Source organism: Chrysoperla carnea, chromosome 1, assembly GCF_905475395.1.
Source record: "Chrysoperla carnea chromosome 1, inChrCarn1.1, whole genome shotgun sequence".
NCBI lineage: Eukaryota > Metazoa > Arthropoda > Insecta > Neuroptera > Chrysopidae > Chrysoperla > Chrysoperla carnea.
This window is the reverse complement of record NC_058337.1, coordinates 58,318,639-58,344,143: the sequence shown is the minus strand read 5'-3', so window position 1 is coordinate 58,344,143 and position 25,505 is coordinate 58,318,639. Positions and strand designations below refer to the sequence as shown.

The 25,505-nt window shown below is 26.8% G+C and overlaps 1 protein-coding gene across 1 annotated transcript in view; it reads right to left on the bottom strand.

Annotated features, from left to right (window-relative positions):
- LOC123297591 (scavenger receptor class B member 1-like) overlaps positions 1-25,505 on the bottom strand; it is a 35,265-nt gene that overhangs the window by 8,673 nt on the left and 1,087 nt on the right. Inside the window, exons 2-3 of the mRNA XM_044879323.1 lie at positions 11,311-11,402; positions 11,001-11,164 (exon numbers count right to left, since the gene is read on the bottom strand). Of these exons, the coding sequence (XP_044735258.1) occupies positions 11,001-11,164; positions 11,311-11,402 (256 nt within the window). The remainder of the gene's footprint in view (positions 1-11,000; positions 11,165-11,310; positions 11,403-25,505) is intronic.

Here is a 25,505-nt window from a genome sequence, read left to right as displayed (position 1 = left end):
TATATATGCATCCATACAATTATATAATTAAAGTAGTGTATCGTTACTATGGAAACGACTCCTATAAAGCTCACGCACGGTGCGAATACAGAGAAATAAAATACTTAATGTAATATAATTAATTAAAAAAGAGATCTATTAACGGGTAAAAATATAAATATTTTCAGACTAAAATAAGTTTTTTTTCAAAGCCGGCAATAAAAAATTATTTCACATACTTTTCGTAATTTCTCATTAAATAAAGAGATCAGTACACATAATAGTACAAGAATTATAGTCTGATATTTAAATTTTTCATAAAAAAATTTTTCGTTTGCCCTGAAAGTTTGTTCTGCTTTTTACCATTCTACTGAATACTTTGGTATATTTTTGCTATTGAATAATTTAGTATAAAAATAGTCTATTACAGTTTATTATGATTTGAAATATTTCTAAAATCATGACTATTAGAAATATTGTGAAATACGATATATTGAACTTAAGGTTGTTGGTTAAAGACATGATTATACAATTACCCTTAAAATTTGAATCTGAACCGTCTAGAATCCGAAATAAATTTAATTAAAAGTTCGATATTTAACATGTATGGTATACACTCTTTATACTTTTGCATCAATTATTAATTTATAAAAATCAAACTAACGGTCAGATATTTTCAAAAACTAACAGTCTATTAATTGATTTGTTTCGATTCTAAAAAAAATAAAAAAGAATTTTTGACTGTCAAGTTATTTTTTAAAAATGGTTTAAAGTTCAACAATTTATAAGCAAGTATACATAGTAGCGAGTCAGACAGAAGAGGGTTTGATTGGTGTTGTATACGTACACATGAATGTTATATGTGTAACGTCTCCACGAGTACAGTCTTGAAACATCGATCATTCTTAAACAGGAGCTTTCCAGTGCAAAGCAACCTACGGTTTCGTAGAAAGTGATAGGCGGTGGTGAAAAATTTTAATATCTGATCTGAAAGTACAAGCAAGTACAAAATTTCGTATGAGATGACTTAAACTCGATTATGGACATAATCGAATAAATTTCAGGAAATTTTGGTATGCTTCTGAATAAAATTATCTTTAAGGTTTTTAAGAGAAAAATGAATAGTTTACATCAAATTGAATTTTTCTAAAGTAATTCATAAGACGAATACGCACTAAAATATCGTCAATACAAATAGTATTAAGCATTTAGATAAAATAAAAAAGTTGTACTTAATGAGAAAAAGATTATTTTGAATTCATTAACTACGGAAAGACTTCAAAAATAAAATATACCAAATACTTAATACAAAATTTTTTAGAGTATGGAAAAAAATTAAGTTAAAAAAATCATAATAAAAATTATCACAATAAAAAAAATGAAATGATTCGTTGCTGCCTAATACGTATCGAACGTCTAATTTGATAAACTATGATGTACTTAACATTATTTTTATATGAACCCAAAACAAAAAGTATGGTTTATCAATGATAAATGACCTACTGCAGACAATGATAATGATTTAAGTACAATACTCATGTCAATGTACTTTTAGCTACGACATTATTTAAAAAAAATTTAATTATTATTATTCAGTTTTTATATATAAAAAAGTGTCCTATTTTTATTATTTTTAACTTGTCCTAATTAATAAAAATTTTATTAATTTTTTTTTTTAGACTTTTATCGTTGATCATAAATTCAAGAAAAAATAATAACATTTTCAAAATTTATTCAAAATTTTATTTTGGTAAGAAGCAATTTCCAAATATTCCATTGTGCAACTGATCTTTGAATCTTAATCAAATTAAAAATAGCTCAGACTGTGTGCGAAAAAATAACAATCAGTAATGAGTTCCACTATGAAAATCTCATAGTTGAAAAGAATAAGCATGTTTGAAGTCTCTTTGGTGTACCTTAAAGTTTATCTATAGAATAACAGCTTCTTATACCAAACGAAGTCTGGTTTAATAAAATCTTTATCTTTTTCATTGTTATGGAAAGGACGTTAATATAAGTGGAAGCGCAGGTCAGTGTATTGTAAATATCTATTTAAGAACTATTTGAATGTTTTCTGCGCTTCCACCATAATTATGCTATTAGAATTGCGTACGTATAATAATATACTTTTCCATTGTTATTGTAGGGACGTTGATTTAAGTGGAAGCGCAGTTCAGTGTATTATAAATATCTTTTTATGGCCTATTTGAATATTTTGTGATCTCCATGATTATGCTATTAGAATTGCGAATAATAATATATTATATAGCGGAACTACGTTCAATATTAGTTATGATGGCCGAATATACATTTATGTTAGGATAACATTGCCTGGCCATTTTTATGTTTTGTAAAATTTCCTACTGGGGTTATGATTAAGAATGGAATTTTGATTAACAAAAGGTGCAAAAAATTAATGTGTTATTATACTCAAGTTTTAGACAAACGAAAATTTTAACATTATCACTACGAAAGATAATTCCAACAACTTTTTTCTAAAAATTAGGCCCATTTTCATAACCCATCGAGGTTTTAGACTGCTTTAATGTTTTACCTACTTGTAAGTTTTGTGCTGCAATCAATTTTCTAATGGAAAGAAAGTTCTTGTAAACTACTTTTATTAACTAATACAAACATGTAACTTTTTTACTTTAAAAAAGATATTTTAGTTTATTCAAAAAGATTTATAGTTTTTTTCCTATAGTTGTCCGTTTCCGATATTAACGTGGTTAAATGTTTGAAAAAATGCTAAATCAGCACTACCTATAATTTTTAAAGTGAAGTGTTAGTCACAAACAAGTCAAATATTAAAAACAGTTTCTTCCCAGAAAATTCATAACTTAGTTACTAGGGAACCATCCCTAGTAAATTATTTACATGCTAGAATTTAAATCATCGGAAATAAATTGTTATAAAATAATAGAAACAGTTCAATTTGTATGACATCTACATAAATGTTATTTTGAAGAAATTTCATTATGATGTATAAATTTTTACTAGCTGGAAATTTTAATCTTTTAAGTAATTAATTTTGTTCATACTTTTGCTGTATAGTTTAAAGGTTTTAATGCTAATCATCATTAGACAGTCGTTAAGATGATTCGAGAGATTTGCTCATACAGATAATCTGGCACACGAAATTGAAAATTATAAACAACCTGAAAGAAAGCTTTTGCATTCACTCTAAAAATCGAAATCTTAAATTTTATGACATGCTATTCTTATCCATTTAAAAAAATATTTAAGTATGTTTAGTATGTTTATATAAATTACTCGGTCATTTATGATGGTGACATTACAGATTTCTGTAAAAATAGTCAATATAATATATTTCACGGCCATCTACTCTGATATACTCAATGAATAATTACTATTATACATTTAAAAAAAAATAGAAAACCATACATATATTTTACTTGTGTAAAACAATCCTTACCATTATTATATTTCGAGTGTTATAGAAAGCGGATAAGCGAGAGCAATCTTTATCAATCTTTACTTTTAAACCCAGCGAAGCGGGTGGGTATCACTCTAGTTGTATTATAAATTTAGAAACAAACAAATGTTTGAACATTAGTTATATTATTAACATAATATCTGGTCTTGTCATATTATTTTACCAGAAGAAGAGACTCTAATATCGAATGGAAGTTGTATTTTACACTTATAACGGATTTTCATTTGTCTCAATCAATACAAAAACAATGTGTACTAAAGCAGAAAGTTATGAGTCTGCACTCTACTCGTCGTAGCCATTGGTTTTAATTTATTAAATAGTTGCACTTTTAAAGGTTCACAAATTTTGATAAATATTCATTATAACCGAATGCGTTTTTGTTGAGATGAGAGTAATTTTTAATCATTAACAAAATAATCAATTATGTGTCATACCAAAATAAATATAATTGAAAGACAAAGCTATCAAATATTAGATAATAATAGTAGATTTAAAATGCAAAATAAAGGGTTTTGTTATTATTTTTAAGACAATTACAAAACTTTTATCGGTTTGACCCTAAACATATTCTATATTTATACAAAGCAGTCGTTTTGCAATTACACCAAAAAAAAAATTAATTACATAAAAGATAAAGATTTTCAATTAGTCAAAAACTTATCTATATATAGTAAATTTCTAGAAAATATCATTTTTTATAATATAGACTTAAAATTGGTGTCGTAATACCCAGATACAACTTTGTGATTTTTATAAATTTTATTACATTATTTTATTCATTAGAAATACGTAGTTACATAAAAAATCGAATACAAAGTATGCCATCAACAAATTTTATTTAAATTTATTTATTATTACTAGCCCATTTAATTAATTTTTTTCTTTTAACAGAAACTTTTTTAGAGCAACTTTTTGTGCACAAAATAATTATTTTGCTACTTTACCCTGATACGTTTTAAATTATAAAATAAAATTTTCTGAGCAGTCATTCTATAATCTAAATAAGTAACTGTCAAATAATAGATACATATACATGTATTCAAAAAAATTCACAAGTAGGGTTTTTTTGCAACCAAATAAATTAAATAAACTTAAATTTTGATAGAAAATCTACTGAACATGTTTTTTCTATTATTTTACCTAGAAATGAGAAAGTTATTTAGTGTTACAAATAAAATGTAAAATTAGATATTAGGTCTAGTAAATAAAAATATAAATAAAATCTCTAAATACCCGACTAAAGATTACCGAAGGGTTGGCGCGAGTGTTAACGGGTTAAATTATTTATTTTTTGAATTTTATTTTAGCTAGCTAAAAAAGTTAAGTAAAAAAGTTCTTTATTTTTTTAAATATATTATTTATATTATGGAATGTTATCTGCGCTTCCACCATCAACATTTTTTTTAAATTAATCGTTAATCCTGAAGATCTTGTTCTGTATAGTTAGACAAACTTATTAAATTATGGTATTCTCATCGGTCTTTGATAAGTGTACGAAGTTTCAATTCAATCTGACGTTTTGAAGTGGATGAAAATCACGTACAGAGATTTCGTTACATAGAAACACACCAAGCTAATAAAAGCATGTTAAAAAAATAGAAATACTTATCATAAACTAAGAACACAGCATTTCCCATACAGTTATTTATCAATGAACACAGTAATTTATTGAATCAAAAAGTTATTCTTCTCTTAAACAATCCAGCACCAAATTTTGTTTGATATTCGGAGCGTATATCTTATAGCGTAATAAGTAGTAGAATTTGGCGTATACCTTAAAATTCAACGAAATGAGAGAGAACCCGATATCTTAGCAAGAGAAAAATTGTTTTGTAGTTGAAATAATTTATTTAAAATTATTATTAATTCAATTATCTTTAGTTTATTATTTTAATTCTTATCAATAATTAATTACTTTTTTTGTTAATTTCCGAAATGTTTCTAATTATAATAAACAAAATTATGTTTATGTTTTTGAAGCTAGTTCACTAGGCTAAAGACATTTGTTTGACTGTTTAATCATTTTTTTAAAGCTTGATTAATAAATAATTATCTCAGTAGGAAAAACATTATTTGTTCAAAAAAAATAATAATAATAATTTATTATAAAAATTTTAAATATAATATATACCTGATTCATAAATTATTTTTTATAGCAATTTAATCAGTTGATAAGTTTTTTTCGAATTTTTAAATTCAATTTATTAATACAGATAATAACGTAGTTTTAAATATTAAAGAAATTAAGAAAAATTTGCTATTCGTTGTGTGCGTAGTCATGGTAGGGACAATAAAATCGATACTAGTGCTTCCAGTGAAAAATTTTGGCGATAAAGACGCTGTTATGACTAATTTGCAATTCTTTATATGTTATTGTTATAGAAAATGTCAAATTAAAATTTTTGAAAAACACTAATTAATTAAACTTTATGCATTAAAAATTGTGAAAATAAGAAATCAAATTGCACAAATATTATTTTTCAAATGTAAATTATCATAATTATTTATTTAATTTGTGAGACAATAATATTAAATTTTCAATGTAAGTCATAAATACAATCCATACAATTATATATGCATCCATACAATTCTATAATTAAAGTAGCGTATCGTTACCATGGAAACGCCTCCAATAAAACTCACGCACGGTGCGAATTAAAAGCTTTTGTTGTATTAAAAAAAAATAAAAAATCAGTATTATGTTGAAATTTTAATTTGAGCCCAAACTGTTTTAAACGTATACCGTCGTATAAAACTTAGGAGAAAAAGCATTTTTAAAATTTAATTTAATATTTCTTTTACTTTCTACGTCAAACTAATGTATTCTCTATCTCCTCGGAAAGCACTGAAAGTTTAAAATATAAAATTTATGCTAAAATAAAGATCAACTGGCAAGCAAGAAACCGAGTTACTATTAAGCAAAAACCAATTTTTTATTATACTCCCTTACTATGTTTACTTTTTTTGATACGAAATTTTTTTTTAAATTTTTATCGTTACCCCGAGTGTGCTTACAAAGTTTCAGCTCGATAGGATCAAGGAAAAAGTTCATCGATTCCGATCCTACCTAATAGATGTTCAAAATGAGCATTTGTGTGTCTGTACCGTCTCTAAAGTGGTCGCAATTTAATTTCGATTTAAATAAAATTTGGTCAAGAAGGGCTTAGGTATTTGAAAGGTCATTTTCGTTAATGATAAAGATGGGCAAATAACAAGGGGTGAAGCGTACAAAGTACAAAATTTTGCATTTTAAAAAAATATTTATTTTTATTTTTTTTAATCAGTTTTTAGCAAAAAAGTACTCTGTGATTGTAATCTTTCTTCCAGACGGTTTTCGAAAAAAAATTCTTTAAAAATTAAAAACGTTATATTCGATTTTACGAAAAATGTATTTTTTTTTTTATTACTGAGGGATTTTTTATTACTTTTTTCTTATTCGCTAAGCTAACGCAGGTTCTGATTTATGAATTTTTGTTCTTAATTTAATAATACATAGAATAAAAAAATTTTATTACTATTGTAAATTTCCTAAACACCTCCTTTCTGTCCAAAATAAACAGTAAACGTTTAAATTCTTTCAGGCAAATGTATTTATAAAATTCGTTTCCCGTTTGAATAAATAATTAAAATCTTAATCGACTACCTACTAGAATTAATATTTAATAACCGGTTGAAGATTATTAATGCGCGAAACAAATTTTATTTAAAATATTATTTATTCAAATTTTTTTATAATTGTTTTGAATTAGTTTTTAATTACAGAAAAAAATTATGCGTAAAGAAAAATTAAATTTTATTAATTATGGCCGATATATATTTAAATTGGTGGTGTTAACGCTACGTAACGTTGGCACCTCCATGAAAGAGTTCTGAGAATAGTTTTAAATTTGTTGTTTAAAAATGAATTGTACCTGTAAAGGTACCGAAAATTGGCTTTGGAAATTAGTGGGGTTAACTTAACATTACATTAGCACTACCATGACAAGGAAGGAGTTTTAATGAAAGTTCTGACTGCCAGAGGAGTTTTAGGTGCTAGTGTAACGTTTCGTTGGCACTCCCATAAAAGTTACAAGAGTACTGATGAGTTCAGAATTCCTAAGTAGTAAATGAAGAGTTCATGATAGTTTTTAATAATAGTTCCGGTCATTGAAACATCGAAAATTGACTTTGAAAATTTTCGATGTTAGTTATCAAGGCATTTATATTAAATTTGATTAATTATATGGAAGGGCAATTATATTAAATGGAATTGTGTAATGAAATTAAGGTAAGTTTTATTATTATTGTTCTGAGAAATTGCCAATACCGTCTATACAGAAATTTTATTGGGATGATTACAATAATCAAACATTGTAACAAACTCTTGAAACTTTTTGAAGATGGTGCCAACGTAACGTTACGTTAGCACCATTAATTAATATAGAAATACGTTTGCACCGTTAGCAGCATAATTAATATAGAAAAAAAAGTTATTTTTCGCAATCTCAAGACCGGAACTATTGTTACAAACTATTAAGAGCTCTTCATTTTCCGCTAGGAAATTCAGAGATCTCATCAGCATTGCTAGAACTTTTCATGGCAGTGCCAACGTAACGCACCACCAATTTTCAACGACTCTTTTTGGTGTCTTAATAGCGAGGATTTTTTTTTTAACTATCAAGAATTCTTTGTTTTCATAGATTTCTCCAAAACTATTGGTTGGTTTGGATTTCTTCAAAAAAAAAAACTATTTAACGTTAAAACCTTAATTAATTATTAAAAAGAAAACAAAAAACCTGTTTTGCCCGACAAATTAAGAATGTATGAGCACGGTAGTAGCGACACAATATTTAACAAAATATATTTTTTCAATTTTGATGGTGACTTATGTTAAAATTTGACAATATAAGACGCAAAGTAAGAATAAAATTGTTCGATATCTGGAGTAATTTTCAAAATATCAAACATTGAAAATTTTGTTTAATTATTTAGCTTTCGATATTTCGAAACCCAAGGCAGATATCGAAAAATTTTGTTATTATTTTTAGCATACATTCATGAAGTTCTAACAAAATTCACCATTAAAGTTAAAATTAGGGTAAAAATAAATTTACCCACAATTCTAAACTTGCCTTTGCGCTCGTACTACCTTAAAAGATCGAACCACTTAAAGTAAGCTGCGTGTTTTAAAAAAATACTCAAGGTTAGCATCTATAAGTTGAATTTGGTTTAGCTTAAAAAAAATATATCGTTTATAGATTTAAAAAAAATGGGAAAAACTGGCTTCGAGGTATTTTAAATTATATTTTAATCAACATGCTATCCATGTTTTTCATACAATGTTTCATACAAAAAAATAGGAGTTTTTTTATTTAAGTATATTAATTTGTTTATAAATAAATTTTATTTAAACACTAACTTTCCTCCGAAACTTCATATCCGACCTCAGTTGTCAAATTACCAAGTGAAAGAGTATCCAAAACTCTCCCATCAAAGTACTAAACTGAATTTCCATCGAAATTTCAAAGGAAAAAATGTCTATGTTATAAAACATGAATATTAATAACCAACAAACCAAAAAAATTACTTATATAATAATACATCCTTTTCCGTTTAAATAATAATTCATATTTGAATCGACTACATTTTTAGAATTCATATTTAATAACTGGTTAGAGATTATTAAACAACGAAACAAATTGAATCTTAAAAAAATTGTTTATAATTTTTTTTTTTATAATAGTTTTGATTAAAGTTTTTAATTACAATTAATTAATTATGGCCGATATAGAAGAGTTTAACCCAAATGTCAAAAGCTACTGATTTAAAAAAAAAAAAATTATTTTGAATAATATAAATTTAACTACAGATAATGATTTATAATAATTAAAAAAAATTTTATTTCTACTAAAGTTTTTTTTTTAATTTTAATATATAAGCATTTGTTTATAAGCAGAGTGGTCTAGAAACGTTTATAAATAAAAACGTAGAGGACTTTTAAAATATATTTTAATAAACAATCTATCTATCCAAATTTTTCATACAATATTTAACACACACAAAAATATGATCTTTTTTATTTATGTATATTAATTTGATTATTAATTAATTTTTGTTAATAACAGCTGTCCTCCAAGACCTCGTGCCCGAGCTCAGTTGTCAAGTTACCAAATTAAAAAGTATTCAAAACTATCTCATCAAAGTACTGCACTGAAATTCCATCGAATTTCAAATCGAAAAAGGCCTGTGTTATAAAACTTAAATTTTGCAAATTAATTACGTAAATAATATGATACGTGCTTTTTAGAATATGTATTTTTCAATTCATTTTGTTTATTGTTTATTTTGAGATAAGCAAAAGCACGAACGTAGATTGACTAACACAATAATGATATATAAATATTTGACCCATGAGCTTTTTATACTAATTTTTACTGACGTAAAGAAATAATATTCGACTTTTGCAAATACATTTTGGAGAAAGATGTTTTAGAGAAACAAGATTATCTAAAATATTCAAAACTGTGCTACAAGAGATCAAAACTTTTTTCTGTAAATCTGTATGTACCGAGAAAATAAGATAAACCTAATATTTCCTACACAATGCCTGATCGGCTTGTCGGGAATATCTTCGATCGTATTGGCCAACTAAGACTGATTGTAAACAACTAAGTATGCTGTGTACAAACATCGAGACGGATAATATATGTCAATTTTTGATCAGACTACAGGGTTTCAAAACAGAATTTCTCAAATATCGAATATCTTTGAGTCACGGTATGATTCAATAAGTATACTAGACTAGGAAATAATATTTTTAAAAGAGCAGGTCACATTGGTATAATTAATAAATAAAATTTGGCAGATTTAAAATTTAAAAATTTGGCCAAGACGCGTAGCTTATCGGTGAGTTGTAATATTTTTTACTCAGACATTAAGAGGTGTCTACATTCAAGGTGTCTACAATAATTTTGTAACATGGGTATACCGTAACATGTTTAACAGCTCTTGGAGTATTTATAGTATGACGTTAATACGCCAATAGCTGTAATCCACTCCAAATATTACCTTGCTACATTAAGGTCTGTAACATATACACTTTTACGTACTATTATTGAAATTACTCAAGAAAATTCTTGACCGTTATACTTTTATGTATATTTTACGAGCACGGCGATTACAATTAAATTGATAGGTCAAAAAATAAAAACTAAAACTATGTGGTATGCGGTATTTACAATTAAATTGGTAGGTCAAAAAATAAAAATTAAAATTAATACCTTTAATTACCAAAGGACGTATATGGATGTGTTATATAAACCTTGACCACGTTTTTATAAAATGACTAATTCAGAAATTTTCAAAGTTCAAGTAATAAAAAAGTGTTTAATTGTTTCAATTTTTTACATGCAAATCGATTGCAAAACTCCCAATATTTATGAATCAAAATAAAAAATAAATTTACGAAAATAATATATTATTAAAATGCAATAATTTTATTTTAGTTTTATGATTAAAACTATTGCAAAATTTAATCTTGCTCATTTAACCTTGATTCTTATTAATTAATAATCAATTTACTTACTGGTAAACAAATGGACCAATTTCTTCCACTTTTAGTTTATGTTCTTCACCGCGTTCAAACGCTTCGTGATTTGTAAAGTTGAATATATAAACAGTTAAATATACCGTATATGGTGGCTCTCTCCATAAATCGAAACTTAAGGATCCATTACGTAATTTCATTTTCTGAAATTAAGTAAAATATCGATTAAAGGTTTGATGATTATGTCAACAGCTAATGAAATACAGATTTTCAATTTATTAATAAAGTTGACGGTAATAGTGAAAATAACAAGATATACTTATTTGATAAAAATTTTGGGAACACTTACCGCATCTATAATTAATTTCAGTGGATGATAGTAGAAAGTTAAAAAAGATAGAGAAAGAATAATGCCACCAAAGAATCCATTTAATAATTTCCCTGGAAAAAAGAAAATATATATTTAAAGAATTTTATAAGAAGTAATGATACACTCAAAGGCAAAGAAGGTTGTGTTCTTTAATTGATAGTAAAATAGTAACTACTCAATTGAACTTATGAAGACGAACGAAAAAACTTTTTATTAAATTTCGACCTGATGCTTACTTTCCAGTGTTGGCAGCATGATTTGATCGAAAGTTATGTAAGTATGTCTGCAAAGCTACATTTTAACCCCCGAACTAAAAAAAGGGGTGTTATAATTTTGACCGCTATATGTGTGTGTCTGTGTGTTTGTATGTCTGTGGCATCGTAGCGCCTGAATGGATGAACCGATTTTAATTTTTTTAGTTTCATATGAACGATAATTTAAATGGGAGTCTTTTTAGCTACGTTTCAAGTGCAAGCTTCTGTACCCGAAAAAAACTAAGAAATTTGGCGATGATATTCAAAATTGATTTAGTTTGAAAAAGGCATGACATATAAATAATTACCATGGAAATGAATGGTCAAATAAGCCTGGTTCAATTCATTTCGAAAAGTGAAATGGTATAATAATTATAGTACAAGATCCGAATTAAGGTCGACCTTCACCCATCTGTTTACCGAATGAAAGTTATTTTTTATGAAATGTAAAATATTTACAAATATCCCTGTTGTGGGTTGCCCTAAAAAATATGGTCCAGACAACTTTTAATAAAATATCAAAACTTGGAAAGCTTGTAAATTTTATTTTTTGACTGATATTTTGTGGACAATCATATACCACCGTATTTGCAATAAAATTATCTTTATTTATATATGTGAGGAAATGAATTAACAGATGAACGTAATTACTATTCACAACTTGTATAAATGCGAAAATAGTGAACGAAAAGAGGCAGACAGCATAGCTGCTGCATATTCTTTATGGCTTTTACTTTCGAGTAGATCAAAATTCGTTAGATATGAAAGTCAGTGAAAAATTTCTAAAAATTTTACTCTTGATATTTTCACTAAAAGTAGTCTGGACCACTTTTTTTTAGGCAACCCATTGCAGGGATATTTGTTAACATTTTATATTTCATAAAAAATAACTTTCATCCGGTTAGCAGATCGGTGAAGGTCGATCCTAATTGGGATCTTAGACTATTAGGTAATTTAAAACAATAATTCAAAAGAACAAAGTCAACTCAAATATTTCAATTTCAATTAAAATATTTCAAAAAATTTTTGCCTATATGTATCCTCTTCTTCTCATCTGATGTCCTTGACCATCACTTTTATATTAATTTAAGAAGGAGTGTTATAAGTTTAAAGTGTTAATATGTGCGTCTGTGTGTTTCTCAGTGGCATCGTAGCGCCTAAACGGATGAATCGATTTTAATTTTTTTGGTTTCGTTGGAAAGGTAATTAAACGGAAGTGTTCTTAGCAATGTTGCAAGTGTAAGTTTTGGTTTCCATACTCCAGAAATTTGTTGGGACTTTTTAAATTTTGTAAATTTCACTTGCTAACTCAAAATTATATTGTTATTTTGTCATTGATCTACTATAAATTATTATTCTTGTATATATATTATAGTTTTAATGATTTTTAAGCTAGTTTTTATTTAATAAAGACATAATAATTAAAGTAAAAATATAATTGGAGTAAAAATAATATACATTTATTTTTTAAACCATTTGTATTTTTTGTTTTCAAATGTAATATTATTATATTTAATTATTATTATTCCTTTTTTGTTTAGCTCCAATACAAATTACTTTAGAAAAACTCTTAATAATTACATGAAAATAAGTTTTTTACGTGACTGAACGTAAGTAATTAAAGCAGGAGTTTTTAATCTAAAATTGGTATTTACCGAAATAAAAAACCTTCTCGAAACACTGTACAGGAAGTATATCAATACATACCTAGTAGAATATATTTATTTATAAAGCTCAGTATTTTTTAAACTTTAGGTAGTACGCGCACCAAAGAAATTTTAGATTTAGAGTTGTTATAGCTTCATAAATGTAACACGTGTATTTTCAACATACGCCTTATCACAGAGGCCATCCATATCATTATTTGTTATTAAATTGTCTTTATTTATTAAATTACATTCATATTTACAATTACATTAATGATGTGGGTGAAATCGGTTACTTCGTTCTTATCCAAGCGACGACAATGTGATTAATTCTACAGCTTCCATTAATTATAATTGTTCACATTGCCGCTGCCTGGATTCGAACCCAAAACCTAAGTCTAAGTGGGCAATAGGGTCTTGATTCTTTAATATAAATATTTTTTTTATCTATCTATGAAAACATCATCCATCTACCGTTTTATCAAAAAAACAATGTTAAATATGCCTATTTTTGAAGTCATTTGTTTATTTAAATAATCTGGCAACCCCTCCTAAAGAATTTATTTTAGCTTAGTACAAATTCACATAAAAAAAATCAGGCATTTTATTTAAAATTACCTTGGTGCTTGTACACCCTTAAATCTTTAAACTAATTAAAATCAGAATGCAAAATAAATATTCGCTCACTATTAACCATGAATGTAATAAAATCAATAACATCGATGAATAAATTATAAATTTGGATAATCATTTTTTTTTTTAAATCAATAATTATATATGCAGCAGTCAGTCCAATCACTCAAAAACATTACACAACATATTAATTTTTGTTAAATAATAAAATATTATATACTTAATCTTGTTTTCTTTATGTTGGTCAAGGTTACACAACATAAAACATTCTGATAGGTCTTTTTGATTATATGTTTATGTCCCGGTCAATAACCAGCCAAATATGATATCTTTAAAAAACAGATAAATATTAAAAATGCTTTGAAATATTCACATTACTTCCATATAACGCAGAATGAATGATATTAGACATGTTAAGAAATTTCGTTAAATAATTAATTAATTGATGACTTGCTATATTACCCATTTCAATAAGTACGAAAAGCTTAAATTACTATTAATATAGTCTTGGTTCCCGTTAGATTATGTTTAGAGGTAACATACAGCCGAGGCAACTAAAAGTTATAGTCATGTTTAAAAACTTTTTATAATATTACGGCACTTAATACATTACAGTCTGCTTCAAATCCAGTAGTTCTGATTTTTCGCAGACTTGTTGATGATGTTGGCTCAATAAATGATCTGGATATTGAGGCAAAATTCGAAATTTATTTCGAAATACTCTCGAGATATCATTGATAACTAACACTATCTTTGATAATATTTATATTTGTGGCTAGTGTTGAGTTTTATTTATCATCTAATAACAAAATTAGTTCTTAATTACACGATTATTGATGGTACAAGCAAAATTTCTTGGCACTACCTTGCAAAAGTTCAAGGCGATGTGTCTAAAGAAAGATACCTCTTAGTCTTGTTTTTAGTAATAATAACTTTTCTAAATCTGCTTAAGGCGTATTCAACGATATAAGAAAAATGTGACTTTAGTGGTCTTAGAAGAAAAATCGAGAAGATTTAAGATACTTGTTTAACTGATAAAAATCACATATTATTCATTACTCAAACATTTTGTTAAAATATGGTACCCCTGTGTGAAGTGAACCTAATTGCCTTTATAACAAGTGAAAACAAACAATTGACTGAGTTAATTGTTGAAATACTATATATAGACAGTGTTGATTACTCTGTCACATTACACATACATACATGTCACACATATATAACTGATATTCCCATATAATACATATAATACAATTTGGGCATAATTTGAGCTCTCAGGGGTAAACAGTGATGTTTAAGAAAAAATGTTTCAAGCAAAAGTTGTTTATTTTTTTAACATTTTTTACATTTAAACTTTTGTTCTATCTCTATCGGCTTACAAGATGGGTCATACGGACCCAAAACTCAATTGACCTATGTTGCTCATTTACGAACTCGACCTCACTTTTTACGTTCTTAGCACGCTATAAAAATTTCAGCTTGATATCTCGTTTCGTTTTTAAGTTATCGTGATGACAGACGACAGACAGACAGATAACCGGAAATGGACTTATTAGATGATTTTACGAACACCTATACCAAAATTTTATTGATAGCATCAATATTTTTAAGCGTTACAAACTCGGGACTAAACTAAGTATACCTTGAAATATTTCATATAATAACTACGCGTCATGATCTTTATAAATATATAGAGGTATCTAATAATATTTTATTAAAAAATAAAAATGCATTCCAATATTATGCATGTACATTCATTTCAATAAAAATTAACCGTTATTAGAACAACGTTATTTTTCTGTAAAAAAAAAACATGTCTATATTGCGTAATCCCTAATCTATCTCTTGATGTAACCACAATCATTTTGAAACCAAACATTGTTGAATATTTTTTATATCTACATAAGATATAATTTAAAATATTTATAATTTTATTTAAATTATCTACAATTTCGTTTAATTAATCAAAATTGTTTTGGTCTATAGCCTTCAAAATTGGGAAAAAATTGTTTTTTTAATATTAAATACTATCAGTTACCCGCCTGATTTACTGGGTTATTTTGGATAAAGTAAGATAATAAAGTGTAACTTTGCCTTATGTATTTTTTAATATTCTAATTCTATTTACAAGTCACAGTTTGCTAGTCTTATTTTCCTGTATTCAAGCCTTCGACCTCAAAGCTCAATCTCAATTTATAAAGCCTTTGGTAGCAAAGCTCAACCTCCTCGCAATAGATATATGCATTTAGTTTGTCGGCGTTTGATACTCCTTCTCTTCAAAAAGTTGAAAAAAGTTTTATATTTGCCTGTTTACTTAAGTTAGTACGAGCGCCAAGGTAAGTTTAGACTTGTGGTTGAAATTATTTGTATCTTATTTTCAATTTTTATCGAACCACAGTTCACATAGTCAGTATAAAAGTCATATGCAGGCTCAAATCTTAAAATAATACGTTAAAGTAGTATTATAGTAGGACTATACCATTACAAGAGTGGGCTTTTTATTATTAAAGTAAAATCAAATGAAAACAAACAATTGACTGATTAATTTTCGGTAAAAAAATGTTGCGTACCAACATTTATATTTATTTCACAAAAAAAAAAATACAGTTGATATATTGAAATAATTTTTTATTTCGACACATTTACAAAATATATCTATACTTTTAAAAATCAGTATATTTGAGATTTTACCAGAGAACCAGAATACATTTCCTCCCTGGTAAAAACCCAAATATAGTTTATATATGCGTTTTTATAAACATGTTTTTATCATTGCACAAAAATCATCCACCCTTGCACCAGTATACATAATAAATTAATGATGCACAATTTTTTAAATTATTTAATGCATAATTTATTGGGTTGGTTTTTTCTATACATACCAAAAACAAGATTATTTTGGGTTTTTACACTTCGTGTAAAATCTTACTTTTATCAAAAGAAGCATTTGAATGAAATTTCTGAAATATTTTAAAAAAATCAATATGCAAGAGATTTCTTGATATTTTCCGTAATACGTAGTTCTCAGTGCTTAGAAAATTGCCATTTGCATCACGTGTTATTGAAGATTGGCAAAATGATTTTTCATTTATTGTATGAACTATTTCTGTTAGAATAACAAAAAACGGATAGCTTGTGAAGCTATCAAAAATTCTCCGTGAAAAATTACGCACCGCTATAGCTACCAAAATTATTTTAAACAATACAAAGTTTAAACGATAATGCAATCAGTAAATTTTTTGGAAGTAAGCCGGCGAACTATTATTTTAAGATTTATTACTACAGTTTCCCGAGTAGTATCTTTTATTGTAGTATCTTAAATTGAAATTTATGTATGGCAAGTTTGATAAGCCGCAATAATACAGACATATCATTTTTTCTTTGTTTACTAAATTTCCCTTAGACCAATGCCTTCGACAGGCTAATATGATTTATCTGTGTAAAATAATTAAATTCACATTTTCCGAGAATTGAATTCATTTGACAATTCTACTCAACAACACTCATTCCAATTTAACCTAGGAACTGATTTTAGCTACTGTTTATGAAAAGGTCGGTCATATTCACTACAATGTCATCAGCTTATTGTCATATGATGTATTTTATCTTACTATTAATTAAAAATGACTTTTAATTTACAAAAAATATCTTGAAGCTAATTTCAATAACATAATTTTATATATAACTTCAACTGCAATAGCCTACATTTAATGTCATACATATTCTGTATTTGATGTCAATATTCTGAATTGTACATTAGACTCGGGAAAATCAATAACAAAAAAGTCAGAGTATTCAGACAGGTATAATTTAAAAAGAACATTTTTAGGAAATATATTAACCCAAGGGCTATTAGAATTAATAGCCATATTGCAATACTAGGAGAAGTCAAGAAATTTCAAGTCGCTACCTCAATTAGAAGTATAATTAAAATTCAAATGAAAGCGTAAAAGGTCTGGCTGGATTCATGCATCGAAGGGTTAAAAAACCGCCTTTTTAGAACGGCGTCACTATGAGGCTCTTTTATGTAAATTATGTCATTCTTTTAACGGACAACTTTTAGAAAGGTTGTCTAAAAATCGAAAAGCTAATATTTTGAGCAATTTAAATAGAGAATAGTATTAGTCTCCTTATAGTCTTCACTTAACTTCCCTTGTCACAATTTAATGAGTTTAAATTCTTTGGTTAATGTACCATTCTACAATTGAAAATTTTTTAAAATCGGTCAAGTAGTGCAATTTTGACCCCGTTTTTCACCCTTTTTGAGGTAAAATTTTGGGAATCTTATCCGATACCTATGTCATAGGTACATAGAACACACCTTCCAAGTTTCAGGTCTCTACGATCAGCGGTTTAGGATATGCACTGATCCGTCAGTCAATCAGTCATTCAGGACAAAGCATTTTATAAGTAAAGATGAAGTGACCATTTACATTCTTTGATAAAAGTTATATTTTTATTTACCTTCAAAATGTCATGAACTTTGCATATTAAAATTGTAAATTAGAGTTGATATTACAAATTTAGCAAAAATTTAATTGATTTTAATATTTCATAACTTATGGACTTTAAGTCTGATTAACATAACATGTCAAAGAAGGTTTTTACGAGATTGATTAATATTGTTTTAATGGGAATTATAAAACTTGACATTGAATTTTTTTTAAATATTAAGCCTAGCTTGGATAAATTGCTTATTGAATTAAGGTCAATTATTTTTTTTAATTAACCTTTAAATAAAAAAAATTAAATATCCGTAAACACCTAAAAACAATACTCCGAATAAAAGTCACGTGTAGTGGTTCGTAAATTTTTATACGGAATACTTTAGAGTACTTCCTCTTACAATTCTAATGGAAAATTATAATTATAATTTTCTTTTTAGTCCAAGAACCTATCGTTATGAGCTCGAATATCAATTTACTTTATACTTTTAATAAGCTTAAAATGATATACAACCTTTGCCATTGAAAAAATTCCAAAAGTATGAAAAGCAGAAGGTTTTAGAGTACAGAGCCGTCTTTAACCTATAAGAAGGCCTAAGAACTTTATTATGATACATGTTAATATAGTATTCAGATGTCGAATTTGAAATTAGGGGCCCTGGGCTAATGGAATGTAGTACGACAATGAACACAATGGGGTATTCTACTATATTTGAAAAAGTACTTCAAAATGTTGATTTTGCGAATAAAAAGCCACCAAAAATTTATTTCGGAAAAATACACACGCTTTCTTGCCAAAAACTTAAATTAAATTTTAAACCTTTTTTAAACTGTTAAAAACACGGGCATCCAATTTGGTGACGTAATATCGGTATCATCATACGAAATAATACAGATAAGTTTGACAGATATATTCACAGAAAACTAATCATAATAAATATAAATATTTATTATCTATTGATATATTATACCCAGCTGGCTACACTGAACTAACCGATGGTCTATGGTTTATACCGCCCGCGTTTTGGGTCACGTGATATACAGTTTAAAAATTACGATTTTTAATTTTAATATTATAAAAGAAAAATGTGCTTTTATGAGTCGAAATCAGAATATTTAAGTATATTTTACATAAATTTTAACTTTTTTCAAATTTCATAATTTATTTTTCACTACCGAAAGTACCCCATTGAAACGGAAGCTTTTCTAGCAGAATTAACAGGATTGCTACAGGGTTAACAGGTTTGCTTTTAAAGACACGCCAAAATGAAACATAATTTCTTTACCTTCTAAAGCTACCGTATACACCACTTCACATAAACGTATGCAATAAATATGTAAATTGAAGCTATTAAGCTATATTTTGTGTAAAAAAAAGTAAAAATATTAATTGTATTATTACAAAACATAGTTTAATTATATTTAATATTAGTTATAGGTATAATAAAACTGTGAAACATGGAGACATTATGTGTGAGATATAGATAGGTAATTAACATTAAAAAGAGTGGCTAATGTCCTAAGTAGATTGATACTATTAGAGAGTTCTTGTTGCAAAATATATAGAATTTGTTTTATGAATGATTAATAATAATTGACGACTGATTGCAACAGAAAATAAGTGCATATAAAAAAAAATTATATTTTACTGCTGCTTGCTTACATATCTGCCATACTCATACAAAACCATAAAGGTTGTTCAACTAGAATTACTATTTTTATGCCACACCATATTTATAACACGTGATTTTCACACAAGATCACACGTGAATTACATAGTTATTTAACCGTACTGTCAATTTTATAAACTATATCTATACAAATGTTCAATAGAATTTATCTTTTTAATGTTAAAAAGATGTTTGTGTTAGTCTTCTTTTACAAATGGGTTTTTGGTCGTTAGAACTAACCGCAATCCTTCGATGAAAAATATAAAATACCGAAAATAAACTAAAAGTACTTATGACACTAAAAATCTCCAAAGTCAAAATTCAAACAAACTGGAATTGTATCCACAATTTGAAGTATATCAAGGTAATTCATCCCATAATAGGTACTATTTAGTCAAATTTTGGAAAACATGTGGGACAATAACAGTTTGTACGCTCTTTAGCTATAAATTTTACTTTAAAAATTTTAATACCGTTTTTGAGCAATTTCGTATTGAATACAAGCTTAGATTTGTTTCAAAGTCGAAAAACCCAAACATGACAAAATCAATCCACATCAAGCTTATGGTAAATCAAGGTTTAATTAAAAATTTAAAAATTCTTAAAATTATTAAATCCACTTTTGGAAACAAATCATAAATTCTTAGTTGATGAAAGTTGAAACTATTTTTTTAAAAAGAAAAATTCCCATTCTATTATTCATATTATAACTGAAGAATTAAAATTGGTTTTAGTATTTATCTTAACCCAGGATCAATCAAAGACTTTCACCTTTGAAAACCGCTTTTAAAGCACACAACTAACAAATATCAGCAAATTCTATTTTTGTATTAATAGAATGAGTTGCACTTTAATATTATTAGGCTCAATAAAAACCAGAAGTGTTCCGTTTACAGGATTTGTTCCAATTATTGGGATTTTATCCACAAATTATTTAGAAATAAAATAAAGTATTTCAAAAACAGTATTTAAATGTATGTATTTAAGAGACTGTACAGACAACATTAAGCTCGTGTTATTATAATGATATTGTGTTTTTAGAATCATCACAATGAATTATTAAATGTATATACAAAAAAAAAATATCAGTTTTGAGTGCTTGGTGGAGAACAGTATGGAAAATGTTCCGATTACACTCTGATTATCGAGTGATATCGGAACGTCCGGTATTCCTGATTATAATAATAAAACGAATATTGTCTGAACACGTGACTAAAGTACAGTGATTACAAAAACGGCGGCGATTTATAACGGCATTAATTCTCTTAAGGTAGAGTACTGAACAGTGCCCACAGTACATATCGAAACATAATCTATATCGAATAATGGTGGAAGCGCTATTTTCGAACATATTACATTAGCATTAGCGTCAGTCTACTCTGCGTCTCTACCACTTTCGTATGTAACGTCAATTACAAAACAAATACTATAATATACGTCAATTACAAAGAAAATACTAAATAAAACGTCAATTACAAAAAACTACTTTTTATTTTGATGATCTTTAACCTTTCTAATTTTCTTTTCATATTAATTACAAGAAAATTATAGTAATAACGAGTTGATCAGATTATTCTCATTTCAAAATATATTTTATTTTTTTAGGAATTTTTGCCCGATTAAAGGTTCAAGAATTAAAAAAGAAAGAATTGTATATATTTTTTGTGAAAATCGTTCTGTTGAAATTGATAATAGCTAGAAAATACGAATCAAAGATTTAAACGATTTAAATAAGAAATTAACACATTGTATAAACTTCTTATTTTACATGTAAGGTTTTTGAACTTAAAACACGTTTAATAAAATAATTTTTACCTTTAATTTTCATTTTTTTTAGAAAAAATACTACCTAGTTATTATTTAACAGAGTAAAATTCATAATTAAAAATGAAAATAATTGGTGTCAACACAGCTATGACGACGTTTTTCCATTAAAAGTGCTTATGTACTGCGCCATACAAATTAATCAAAGGTTTCAAAGGTGTACTCACATCCGATCTAGTGTTTTTGTTAAAAGATTATAAAAAATTTAATTTCCTGATTTAACTTCCAATTCAATTTAAGGTTATTCAATTTCCATAGAGCATACGCACAATTAGTTAAAATATACATGACGAAATTATTCAAATTTTTATAAAAAAAAAAAGATCAAACATCTGAATTTTTTTTATTAATTATTAGTCTAGTCAATAAAGATTCTGAATTTCGAAATTTCTTACAATTATTTAGTATATTTAAACAAACATTTATTTTGAAACACGGGTTCCAATTATTTGCTTAGAATTATCTGGTTAATTTGCCAATAGATTTCATTTGCCGATTATCATAGTTCTACTGTAGGCTACTAGCTGTCGTATTGCAAAAAAAATTTTCCCAATAAATACAATTAAGGATTTTGAACTAATAGTATAAAAGCCTTAAAAAAGCTATTTGAAACTAAACTTTGGAATTTGAAATAAATCTTTTGTCCTTAAATATGTCTCGTTTTTCTTTTGACCGGGAAGATAAAATTTTGTAGACACCCACAAATAAAAGAAATCCGCCAAGCTATCAAGCATCATACATTATAATGTATGTTACTGTAGGACCTGTTGATTTTTTATACCTTCAAAAAAAGCTCTAATCAATATGCAATAATTTGAAAAATTTATGAAAGGTGGCATATTTAAATACTCAATTTACGCTGGATAGGGAATAGAAATGCTATATAAATTTGGAAATAACCCCAATAAATAGTGGAATTTTCCGTTTCTTATAATTCAAAACTAGAAATTTGAAGGTGAGGAAAGGGTTCTGTCTAAAATTATCTACAGCAAACTGAAAAAATAACGGATTCAAAAAAGTTGGTTTAACTATTACCTACTTTTGATTTAATAAGTATAAGAAATATTTTTCATTAGATTTCAAGCCCTCTCAAAGATTTATATAGCCTTCATTAATTATTAGACTTGACCGAGAAATTTTAACGATTATCTGACGTCAATAAAATCATAAATTTCACGGTAATTTCTAATATTTTTTTAAACTGTACTTTAATAATTTTTTATTAAATATAAGACCAATAAATAAATTAATGTTTAAATTTTTGATAAAAATTAGCATAAATTAAATAAAATACCCTACAGCAAACACGATCCATTTGCGTCATCAATTGCTACCAAATGCAAAATGTAAGTATGTCAGAATTTTGTATCACTAATATTTGTCCCCGAAATAAATAATGTAATTAAAATATACCTAATAATGTTTGTAGTGTTTTAAATGAATAATTATTTTTCCCGGAAATATAAAAAAAAAAAAAAAACAAATTATTGTTTACATTCGCACCTATCTATGATGTAGCAAGTGTCAACAATGCCTTGACATTTGACAGAGAATTTAGATGGAATATTTTATGCAAACTTATATGGGCAAAATTAAAAATTAAATATAATTTATGCGATCTAAAATATTATTTTTTACAGAAATATATCGCTGGTATGTTTAATTAATCAAAAATGTACAGTACATGAACTAACGAGAAGTACTCGACATCATTTCTTGTTACATTGGTTTTACACATCAACTATCTCAAGGAAAAATGTTAGTCAAGTAAAAATCTTCGCTCAATTAGCTCAGTTGGTTAAGGCGTAACCAATTCCGCCCGCGGTATGCTTAGGGTAGCGGGTTCGATTCCCGCCGTCGCAACAAAATTAATTTAATTAATAGTTGTGATGGGTTGGTGTAGTGCATGGTATATGCATGAAGGAGGTGCACTCAGCCTCTGAAATAGAGGAGCTGATAAATGAAATTATCAGCGGAAAGGTGGTAAAACACATATATGGTATGATAATGGGCTCTATAGCCTAAGTATGTCCTTCGTGGACAGCCACTATAACCTTACCTAACCTAACCTAAAAATCTTCAGCTATATTAAAGATTCTGTAAACTAACCGGTTTACTATTTTGTAAGAAAAAAATAAACATAAAAGAACGAGAGGTGTTGTGAGACACCCAGTAGGAACTATGGGCTTTACACTAGAAAGGTATATAGATTTCTCTAAAGATGGTTCAAACGTTCCAGGAATTATAAAAGTGGGTCCTAGCATCCTGTCGTCAAATTCTCTTCGATGAAACCGAAAAAATATATTATGTTTAGTCATTTATAAGAACCCCAGAACCTTTTTTAACTATATATAAGCAACAAGTAATTATGATACGTGGCAACAGGAATTGAGTTTAACGTATGCTATATGTATCGGATTATGAAAGTTTTCTCTCATTGAGTCTCGTCTTGTTTCTATAATTTTTCAAAGTAAAAAAAAAGCAAAAATGATAATTAAAAGTGACTGAAAATAAAATCGGAATAATGACTGGCCGATTGATCTCTCATAAATGTGATTTTTATTGAAACAATAAAGAAAAAGGAAAAATACCACCAAAAATGATCCACTGTTTTCAACCGGACCAAAAGAGAAGTGCTATAAATCTAGCCGCTATGTGTGTCTGCTTGTCTGTGTCATCGTAAAGAAAGCAACGATATTGATTTCTATGTTTGAAAGATAATTTAATGAAGAGTGTTCTAAGCTATTTTGCAAGTGCTATTTTAGGGTTCCGTAACCAAAACATTTGTCGCGGGTTAATTAAATTTTGTAAAATCACTTGTGTGATTGTATATATTACAGTCAAAAAATTTAAAAATTTAGCAATATTGACAAAAATAAAACTAACGCATGTCTCACTTAACTTATAGTCGAAAACTATAGCATCTATAATTGAAAGATTGAAAATGAACACATTGTACAATGTAGTGAGCCTATAAATTATTTCAATGTACGATGCTCTTTTCATATAATGTTTAATTTATTTCATTATTCCCGAATTTATTAATTAAAATCTGTTTTTTTAATGATACAACACCCTAACAAAATAATTTAATTACAGAAATAGATATTTTGTTTTGAAATGTATTTTTTATTGAAAATTGTATAACAATTTGCATTTAGGGTATAATTTACAATATTTAATACTTTAAATGAAAAATTATTAATTTTTTTACCTTGATCTGATTTGATTAATTAGATCAAGTATTTACAATGGTGACCAAAATCAATATAATGTCACATAGAAATAGATCCATACGTGATTCAAAAATTCGCAAGAAAAACAAGGTGAAATTGCAAATAATTTGAATTAATTATAATGTACACACTCGTAGGACTATAATTAAAATTTGTTCATTAAATCATGCAAAAAAATTACAGAATTGGTAAATATAATTTATTGGCGAATTATTTTAATAATAATTGAGACCAAAATTCTATCTTTATTCATAAATATTAACATAATAAATACAAAACACTTAGTTTGTAGTTTGTCAAAAAGTGAAATAATAAATAATTTATATAGTTTAATAAAAAAAATATATACTACTAAAATATACATAGTTTGATAAAAAAATTTGAAATATCAATTGAATTTTAAACATTTTTTTAAATAAACAAGAATTTTGTGTTTTATTTTTCCAAGCCAACAAAAAAGTTCGAG